The sequence below is a fragment of the Mchenga conophoros genome, linkage group LG6 (assembly GCF_057382185.1).
Source record: "Mchenga conophoros isolate Kocher_MC1m ecotype Shallow Benthic linkage group LG6, M_conophoros_male_GT1.1, whole genome shotgun sequence".
Taxonomy (NCBI): Eukaryota; Metazoa; Chordata; class Actinopteri; order Cichliformes; family Cichlidae; genus Mchenga; species Mchenga conophoros.
The window spans coordinates 478,337-488,792 of NC_140531.1; the positions used below are offsets into that span (position 1 = coordinate 478,337).

At 41.4% G+C, this 10,456-nt stretch overlaps 1 protein-coding gene across 1 annotated transcript; it reads left to right on the forward strand.

Annotated features, from left to right (window-relative positions):
* Window positions 1-3,442: 3,442 nt before the first annotated feature.
* LOC146571752 (polyunsaturated fatty acid lipoxygenase ALOX15B-like) lies at window positions 3,443-10,092 on the forward strand. The gene is made up of 14 exons (XM_085275724.1): window positions 3,443-3,626; window positions 3,843-4,047; window positions 4,203-4,284; window positions 4,547-4,669; window positions 4,952-5,055; window positions 5,304-5,470; window positions 5,585-5,728; window positions 6,321-6,524; window positions 6,671-6,757; window positions 7,470-7,639; window positions 8,687-8,808; window positions 8,910-9,010; window positions 9,380-9,550; window positions 9,684-10,092. Exons 1-14 carry the CDS (start codon window positions 3,474-3,476, stop codon window positions 9,861-9,863), a joined length of 2,013 nt encoding a protein of 670 aa, XP_085131850.1. The 5' UTR covers window positions 3,443-3,473; the 3' UTR covers window positions 9,864-10,092.
* The last annotated feature ends 364 nt before the right edge of the window (window positions 10,093-10,456 follow it).

The following is a 10,456-nucleotide window of genomic DNA, read 5'->3' on the forward strand; positions in this document are numbered from 1 at the left end:
CTCTCTCTACTCCTCTCTGTCGCCGGGGCGGAACTCATTGTGGCTTCACGCCTTCGGCCCACGGAAGGGCGTGATGCCCATTAAGGCGATTAGCATTTGAGCCAGCTGGTCTTCGTTGGATCGTTGTCTACCATGCGTCAAAGCTAGAGCTCAGTTAAGTCAAGAGTCTATTATGAACGTCCATCCATCTTCATCCGCTTTATCCGGGGCCGGGTTGCGGGGGCAGCAGCCTAAGCAGAGAGGCCCAGACCTCCCTCTCCCCAGCCACCTCCTCCAGCTTATCCAGGGGAACACCAAGGCGTTCCCAGGCCAGCCGAGAGATATAATCTCTCCAGCGTGTCCTGGGTCGCCTCCTCCCGGTGGGGCATGCCTGGAACACCTCACCCAGGAGGCGCCCAGGAGGCATCCTTGTCAGATGCCCGAACCACCTCAGCTGGCTCCTTTCGATGTGGAGGAGCAGCGGCTCTACTCTGAGCCCCTCCCGGATGGCCGAACTTCTCACCCTATCTCTAAGGGAGAGGCCAGCCACCCTTCAGAGGAAGCTCATTTCTGCTGCTTGTATCCGTGATCTCGTTCTTTCGGTCACTACCCACAGCTCGTGGCCATAGGTGAGGGTAGGGACGTAGATCGACCAGTAAATTGAGAGCTTCGCTTTTACACTCAGCTCCCTCTTCACCACGACGGACCGGTGCAGCGTCCGCATCACTGCAGCTGCAGCCCCAATCCGTCTGTCGATCTCCGGCTCCCTTCTCCCATCACTCGCGAACAAGACCCCGAGACACTTGAACTCCTCCACTTGGGGCAGGAACTCATCCCCGACCCGGAGAGCGCACTCTACCCTTTTCCGGCTGAGAACCATGGCCTCAGATTTGGAGGTGCTGATCCTCATTCCCGCTGCTTCACACTCAGCTGCGAACCGCTCCAGTGCGAGCTGGAGGCCCTCACCCGATGAAGCCAACAGAACCACATCATCCGCAAAAAGTAGAGATGAGATTATGAGGCCACCAAAGCGAAAGCCCTCCGCCACTTGGCTGCGCCTAGAAATCCTGTCCATAAAAATTATGAACAGAACCGGAGACAAAGGGCAGCCCTGGCGGAGCCCATCACCCACCGGGAACGAGTCCGACTTATTGCCGGCAATGCGAACCAAGCTCTTGCAACGGTTGTATAGGGATCGAATGGCCCGTAGCAATGGGCCAGACACCCCATACCGCAACACCTCCCACAGGACACCCCGAGGGACATGGTCGAATGCCTTCTCCGAGTCCACAAAACACTGGTTGGGCAAACTCCCATGCACCCTCAAGTATATTTGAGAGGATAAAGAGCTGGTCCAGTGTTCTGCGACCAGGATGAAAACCGCATTGTTCCTCCTGTATCCGAGGTTCGATTAGCGGACGAACTCCCCTTTCCAGCACCCTGGCATAGACTTTCCCAGGGAGGCTGAGGAGTGTGATCCCCCTGTAGTTGGAACACACCCTCCAGTCTCCCTTCTTAAAGATGGGGACCACCACCCCGGTCTGCCAGTCCACAGGTACTGCCCCTGATCTCCACGCAACATTGTAGAGGCGTGTCAACCAGGACAGCCCTACACCGTCCAGAGTTTTCAGGAACTCGGGGCGGACCTCATCAACACCAGGGGCTCTGCCACCAAGGAGTTGTTTAACTGCCTCAGTGACCTCGCCCCCGGAAACTGGCGGGTCATTCCCCTCATCCCCAGACTCTGCTTCCTCCTCAGAAGATGTGTCAGTGGGATTAAGGAGGTCCTCGAAGTATTCCTTCCACCGCCTGACAATTTTCGCAGTCGACGTCAACAGCATGAACGTTGTAATTAATTCTCGTTTCCTCATCTACAGACCTCCTGAATACATTCCCTGTGTGAATCATTGTGTCAAGTGTGGAGAGTGGAACTGCGGTTGTGAGTGTGGAGAATTGGAGAACGAGTGACTACCCCTTTGGATTTCCCTGGAGCCTCATCCCTCACTTTGTTGTATATAGCGCTGCCCTGCACTTCCTGTATAAACACCTGGTGGATTCTGTAAATAAATTCTTGTGTACAGCTGATTCTGGAGTCCTGCGCTTGAGTGCCCACGTTGAACCATAACAGTCTCAGTGAAAGTGTGACTGTCAAGTCATTCTTAAGGAAGCAAAACAGGGAGAAAAGGCTGACGTAGGCCAAATTACACAAGAATGGGAAAGAACATCAGTGAAAAAAGGTCACATGTAGAGATGAATCCAAATTGAAAATTGAATTTAAAAAAATTATGGTTCAAATCATCAATGTATTTAGGAAAGAGGTCAGGAGTACTTTTCTATGCTGTGGTGTGCTGGGGGAGCAGCACAGCAAAGAGGGACTCATCCAGGCTGGAGAAACTGATCAGGAGGGCTAGCTCTGTGGTCGGCATGAAGCTGGACACTCTGGTGACAGTGGCAGAGAAAAGGACATTAAAGAAACTGATGGACATTATGAACAATGCTGGGCATCCTCTGCACACGGCCATTAACAACCAGAAGAGTCTGTTCAGTGACAGGTTGCTTCTCCCCAAGACAAGAACTAACAGACTTAAAAACTCCTTTGTCCCACACGCCATCAAACTGTTTAACTCCTCTCTGGAGGGGAAACAGGAGGACAAAGGAGGGGGGAACAACTAAGCTGTAGTGCCTCTTCACCTCACTGTACAATACCTTGTGCAATACTTTTTGTAAATAGTCAACAGTGCAATAGACTCAATACTTGAAATGTGCAATTCACTTGTATTTTTATTTTTTATTCCTATTTATTCTATTTATCCCCTTTGTATATTTTATTTATATTTGTCTCTGTATTTATATATGTGTGTGTGTGTGTGTGTGTGTGTGTATATATATATATATATATATATATATATATATATATATATATATAACAATTCTGTAACTGTAACTTCGGTCGTTGCTGTGCTTTTTGGAAGTCGAATTTCCCAGAGGAACCCACCCGAGGGATTAATAAAGTTCTATCTTATCTTATCTTATCTTATCTTAGGAGAGGTACAGCAGTGAGTTTTACAGCCATCTGTAAAACACAATGGGGGCTCTGTCATATTTTGATTATCCCTGAAGGCTACTGAAAGAAATTTCAAGGAAGCCTATCTAAGAGAAGAGTCATACCAAATATTGACTTTAAGGTGTGTTAAAATTCTACAAAACTTTTTTGGTGTGTGTATTTAGCAAATAGTTGCATACTTCTACATTTCACAGTGGCTGCGATTTCTCTTGAATAAAATAAAGCCTCGTTATTTCATCATCAGCTCAAATTCCTGTGGTTTCTCAGGTTACAGCAGTTGATCACACATGTCCAACATTTCAACACAACACCTACCTGATGCAATTGCCTGGACACTCCCACTAAAATGTGTCAATAAAAAGAGACGATTGTGGGGGCAACTTCTGACAGAGTAGTTATTCCAAGGATCTGACCACATTCAAGAGGGAAAATGGTGCAGTATAAAGTGACCGTATTCACTGGTGATCACCTTAATTCCACTACTCTTAACAATGTCTTCATTAAGCTGGTGGGCACAGATGGGGAGAGTGATCGCACGTGGCTCATGGGCTTGAAAGGGGCTACATCCTTCGTTATAGGAGCCGTAAGTCTGAAATATGCATCTTCATGATTAAATGTATCTCAGGTTTCCTGTATGAGATGATACACAAATGAAATCATTTTTGTGGAAATAAGGGGAATCTATCACCATGAAGATGGTCAAAGCAAACAGTTCACTTCATGGACCAAAGTAAATTATAAGAGGAATTGTATGCTCGAGTGTTACAGCTCAGCACAAACTGCTATGTCATTTCTTTAGGTATCAAAGTTTAAGGTGTCCTGCCCCACTTCGCTTGGAAATCTTGTGCTGATAGAGTTAGACAAACAATCTCTCCCACTGTTCCCGGAGGACGCTTGGTTTTGTGCCAAGGTGGAAGTGAAATCCCCTGAAGGAGACATCTACAGCTTTCCCATCTACCGCTGGATTGCTGATAGCAAGGTGCACCGCTTCAGGGATGGAAAAGGTTTGGGAAACTGTGCTCATCTTAAATCTTGTTCTGTAGTTACAAACCAGTGAGGACAACAAAAATCTTGTAATGAGACTAAAGCAGTTTTCCAATATACCACATTCACAAGAAACCCTTTTTCTTTCTTTCTTTCTTTTCTTTTTTTTTTATAGCTCTGAGAGTCTTTGAAGACAACCATCATCTTGGCAGGTACAGTCGGCAGCAGGAGATTCAGCAGCGAGAGGAAGACTATCGGTGAGAATTCAGAGCTTATACACATTTTAGCCTTACAGCTCCTGAAACTAGAATACAAATGCTGTCCAGTTATAGCTGAATATCCTAATACTAAACCTAAAGCTTAAATATATTTAAGCATTAAATTAAGCATTGCAGCATATTCTTTGTCTGCTGGGATTAATTAAAAGAAATTAAACTATTGCATATGTTGCAGATAAAAAGTATATCATGTCATACTGTAACTAACTTCCTCATCATCGCTGTTTCTTCGTTTCATCAGCTGGGATGCATATGCAGAGAAAATACCTCACTCCATGAAGGCAGAAAACCTATTTTCACTCCCGTATGAGGTTCAGTTCTCCTTCACCAAAACTAAAGAGTTTCTCTACACTGCTTCCACAGGGTGAAGTTCTGTTATACATATTTTTCTCTTTACTCTTTACTCCTCTGTCACTGTGCCCCAGGGCGGCTGTGGCTATACAGTAGCTTGCCATCACCAGTGTGTGAATGTGTGTGTGAATGTGTGGATGATTGTGTATAGTGTAAAGCGCTTTGGGGTCCTTAGGGACTAGTAAAGTGCTATACAAATACAGGCCATTTACCATTTACCATATTTTTCTCTTTACTTATCAAAAGTATATTAAGTATCATAATGAAGTTAAATAAATGTGCTCTTCTGTTTCAGACTGACTGAGCTGAAGCTGAAGGGACTGGATAACTGTAAGAAGAAGTGGGATAATATTGACAGCATCAATCGAGTGTTTTGCTGCAAAAAGACTGAAATATCAGGTACTGTACTAACATCATAGCATATTGGAGTCCTTATACAGTATGCACTCTATGCAATAATGAGCTGAATATTGGGCAGCCTGTTCTGTAAACCATCTATATTCTTACCAGAGAAATCGGACTTTTCTTTTACAGTTCACGTAATGAAGACTCTCAGACCCTGAACTTCTGACATTAATTCAGAAATTTAGCAGAATTTAGTAGCTCACAGTTTCAAAAATAATAAGTTAAATGTCTCTTTTTCACAGAATATGTTCATGAACACTGGAAAGAGGATGCTTTCTTTGGCTACCAGTTTCTAAATGGTGTCAACCCCATGTTGATTCAGCTTTGTACAGCCCTGCCCAGTAACTTCCCTGTCACTGATGACATGGTCTTTCCCCATGGCCAGTGCAGCCTGGCAGATGAAATGAAGGTGATCATCTGAATTCTTTATAATAAATTGATTTTTTGTCAAATAATTGTACTTGTACAGTCACTGACTAAATATTATATCCACACTGTTGCAATATCCTGAACTTTCAAACAGAAAGGGAACATATTCCTGTGTGACTACAAGCGTCTGGATGGAGTAAAAGCAAACACCATCAATGGGAAGAAGCAGTACTTGATGGCTCCTCTCGTCCTGCTCCACAAAGATCCTCATGATAAGCTAATGCCGATTGCCATTCAGGTAATTCAGACAGTAAGGTTTAAGTTCGTGTATTTATCAGCTCATCAGTAGAGATAGCACACCTGTTAATGTGTAAAGCAATTGTTCATGTACAACGTCATTGTAAAATCAAAATATAAGGATATTCTATTTGCAACCATAGCTAGTACCATATCTGAACACCAGCTGTGAAGTGTTTTTGCTGAGCCTTAGCCTTGTGAAAGTTCATCCCATAGCAGTATCCAGATTGCTGAATGCAGAGTCTGACACGTACATAAATCAAGTCAGTTTCATTTATGGCGCCAAAATCACAAACAGCCTTCCCAGTTCATTCTGTACAATACACTCACACAGATGCAACATATTTACTGAGCAGAGAGAGATAGCATCAGTAAAAACTAATTAAAAGCTAATTAAAAGCATCATGTAAAGCTGTTCAGAAAGGATTCAGTGGAAATTCCCCATAAGGGATCAGCAGAGTATCAAACTTTAAAGATAAACTTGTCAAACATAGAACAGGAACTGAAATTTCATCAGTCTTGATCAGTAATTGATTTTAGGAGCATACTTGATCATCTGTATCAAATGACTACTCTGCCCTGTCCTTCTGTAGCTGAAGCAGACTCCATCAGATGACAATCCGATCTTTCTTCCTACTGATTCTGAGTACGACTGGTTGATCGCCAAGATTTTTGTAAGAAGTGCAGATTTCAATGAGCATCAGCTCAATGTTCACCTTCTGCGCACGCACTTGCTGGCTGAGGTTTTTGCAGTGTCACTGCTGCGCAATGTGCCCATGGTGCATCCTCTGTACAAGGTAACTGACGTTTGCTGAAACTTCAGTTTGTTTTATGCCATTATTTCAGTGGTGTGGAAAGCATTTGTCCATAATGGCTGGTTGTGGACAATAAAATGAAGTGTTGCCCCAATCATGTCACTAACCGAGTTCCCTCTTTCCCGCAGCTCCTCAATCCTCACACGCGCTACACTATGCAGATCAACGTCTTAGCTCGGCGTCTTCTAATTTCTGACACTGGCAATTTCACTCAGGTATGCAGTACGACCAGCACACTTATGGCGTAAAAACTGTTTCCGCAAGTGCAAATGTTGAATTTTAGGGAGAAAATTACTTTGAGCGGAGAAAAGTTTAATTTGACCAAACAAAATTAACTGCTGCATGCAGTATGTGTGATAAGTATGTTATTTTATTTGAAAATATAAAATGTTTTAAGTCCATTGTTGGTTTTAATCTAGTTTAAACCAAACCACTCTATTGGATTTAGCTACACTTTGGACAGTGTTTCTGGAATGCTGTGGCTAGCGAGCTGATTGGAGACCAAAACAGCCAATCAGAATTTTTGCATCCAAGTCTGTGATTGGTTTGTTTTGTGGCACATACGCACTGAGAGCAGGCCTACAGATGTCCGTCAGCAGACAGAGCAGAGATCTGAGCAAGAGCAAATGCCAACAACCGAGTGGCTGTTATTGTGTGTGTAAATGGATAATAGCAAACACTGAAATGCATTTCTTGCACACAGCAATGAATTTTGTTCACTCAAATTAAACTTTTCTTCAATCAAAAATATTTTTCTTCTCAAAATGCAACAACAACACTTTTTTTTTCTCTTTTTGTAATGCGCTCAGAGTAGAGGCACAAAAATAACACCATACACACTCACTAGACCTTTACCTTAAGAATTGTTTTTCTTTTTCAGTGTCATGTACAACATTTGTCTCTAACTGTGAGCTACCCATTCTCTAGTTTGCATCATCAGGTGGAGAGGGCATGTTCACCATCCTACAGAGGTCAGTGTCCTCATTAACCTACAGCTCCCTCTGCATACCTGATGACATTGCTGAACGTGGCGTGGAGGCTGTGCCAAACTTCTACTACAGGGATGATGGACTAAAGGTTTGGGATATCATCCACAGGTACCACACTTTCTTTTCTTTTGATTTTGATTTTCTCCTAATGATGCCATCAAGCTGCAACAATTCAGAGTTTGTAAATAATGGGTCATCCTATCTTAAATCAGCATAAAAAACTGATCTGGTCTTTCTCCACAGTATTGGCTGGTTAAAATATGAAAATCAATAAATAAAAGCCTCCTGTAAAGTCATATATTTGAGCACACAGTAATAACAAACTTTCCTTTGCAAAAGACAACAATGACAATTTCTTTGCACAGCGTGTAAAGCACATGGTGTAAAGCATTGGTCTCATTGTCTGTTTGCTTTTTGTTTTTTGTATTTATGGTCTTCATTGGTGAAGGAATTGAATTAAGAGATGTCTTTGTGCTGGCTAACCGATTTGTTATCATTGTCATTAATATTATTTCAAATCTCCAATGTGGACAGAAAAAGACAGATACGTTACACCTTTTCTATGTACCTTTTTTAACTAGATTTCTTTGTTTTATTGCAAAAGCTTTCTTTTGTGAATGTCACATTTGAGTGTGGCTTGCATAACACCTCTTCTTCTAGTCTTTGCCAACATTTTCCTTGCATCAGTTTTTTCGGTTAGTCTGTTTTTTAACCTTCATTGACCAACAAGTAAAACTTATGAGATCTGTTTTGCAAGAGTATCCTGAGCCTGTTCTTTAATAGTGTATGTTTAAACAAGTTATGTCCCTTTGTATATCAGTAGCTGTCACCACATGTACAGCCTGCCTTGATCTTATTAAACAACATTTAGATTTCTGTTGAAACTAAAATGCCTCTAAACTGAGAGATGTGTCTGCTACTTACAGAAGCCTACCTTCACTAAGTTAAATTATAAACACTTGGTGTGTTGATCGTGAACCTGTAACCTCCCTATTTTTAATCAGGACAAGGTACTTTGTGCCATTTATTTTTATGTAGTTTTTGAAACAAAAGAATTAGGGCAAATACAATTTTTTATTATTTAAATAATCCTGGAGCAGTTTGTGTACAAATAATAAAAACATGTTTTACACAGTGTATTCCCATTTCTCAAAGGTCTGTGCAGGGAATGCTCGGCTACTACTACAAGAGTGACCGTGAGGTCCAGGAGGACTCTGAACTTCAGAAGTGGATTTTGGACATTTTTGAACATGGGTTCCTTTCTCAAGCAGAAACAGGTGAGTTTCAATTACTATCTTCAATTATTATGATGATAGTGGTGATTTCTCCATACTATATATTGCAACCTAAACCTAAAGGAATGATGCTGTTATTTCAGGAATTCCTCAGACATTTACCAGTGTGACTGAGTTGATCAAGTTTGTCACCATGGTGATCTACACCTGCTCAGCCCAGCATGCAGCTGTGAACAGTGGACAGGTGAGTTCTTATATTATCCCAATAATGAAAAAAATGGCACAGTTTACAATGTCAATAAAAACACGATCAATGTAATGGTCTGCAAATCTCAAAAACCCTAATTTTATTCACAATAGAACATAAAAAACATCACATGCCTCCCTAAGACGCTCTTTTTATAGTCAGTCATGTTACTGACAAGTTGTAGCTTATGAAACATTTCTCCCAAAATCAAATGAACTCATTGTCATGCAAAGGGAAAATGTAAATAATTGTATGAATAATACCATACAACAGCAGGAAGGTAACAACAATATTAAAAAACAAAGACAGAATTAAAAACTATGCTTTTTAATCTTAGTAAATCCTTTACTTATTCATTAAATACAGTTTGACTATGCTGGCTGGATGCCCAACACTCCCATCTCCCTGCAACTCCCCCCACCGACCAAAAAGGGGACGACAAGCGAGGCCACGATGTTGGCGACCTTCCCTGATGTCAACGTAACAGTTCAGGCCATGGCCACCGTGTGGCTCCTCAGCAAGCAGTCCAGTGACTTTGTAAGGAGCAAAGATTTCATTAAGAATGTCAGAAATTATGTTTACAGTAAATTTTTGTGAATAATTTTGAGTTATTTTGACAAAAATTTGAATGTTGTTGAAGAAAAACTAAATGTATCACTGTTCTCATTAGGTCCCTCTTGGCCAGTACCCAGAGGACCACTTCACTGAGGAGATTCCTCGCAAGATATTAAAGGATTTTCAGACGGAGCTTGAAATTTTGAGTGGAGTCATCAAAGCCAGAAACAAGCACTTAAACGTGCCATACACCTACATGGATCCAGCAGTGGTAGAAAACAGTGTGGCCATTTGAATATTAGAAGATAAGAAGACAAATTTAGCTTTTCAAGCGAAAGCAGGGAAAGAAATGCAAGTTCTGAGTTTTACTGATGAAATGGCGCAACGAACTTACTGCTTCTGATCATTGTATGCTGATTTGCGATTTTTACTTATCTGTTGAAATATGTCTGGGTAACATTTTCATCACTCTATGAGAGTGTCTGCTCTGAGCCAGAGTCTTACTAAAACTTTACCAAATTACATTGCTTATATTTTCATTATTTTAATGTTTTGTTGTGTTTCTCCCACACAGATTTGTTTTATTCATTAAAAATATATTGCATTACTCCCAAATCAACAAGCATTGTTATTCTGTTATTGAATTAGTCCTTGACCTTTGTTTTAATCACCAAAAATAAGCACTGTTTTATGCTTTTATGCCTTAACACAATAAAAGTTTTTTTTTTGTTCATTTATTTATTTATTTATGGAACAGCTATTTGGTGTCTGGTATAATATTAACATCATAAATTCTGTCTAAAGCTTTATTTTAGCTAACGTGCGCTTTCTACATTTCTTTGTAGAATCATTTTTAAATTCTAGTTTTGTTGTACAGTGGGGCAAAAA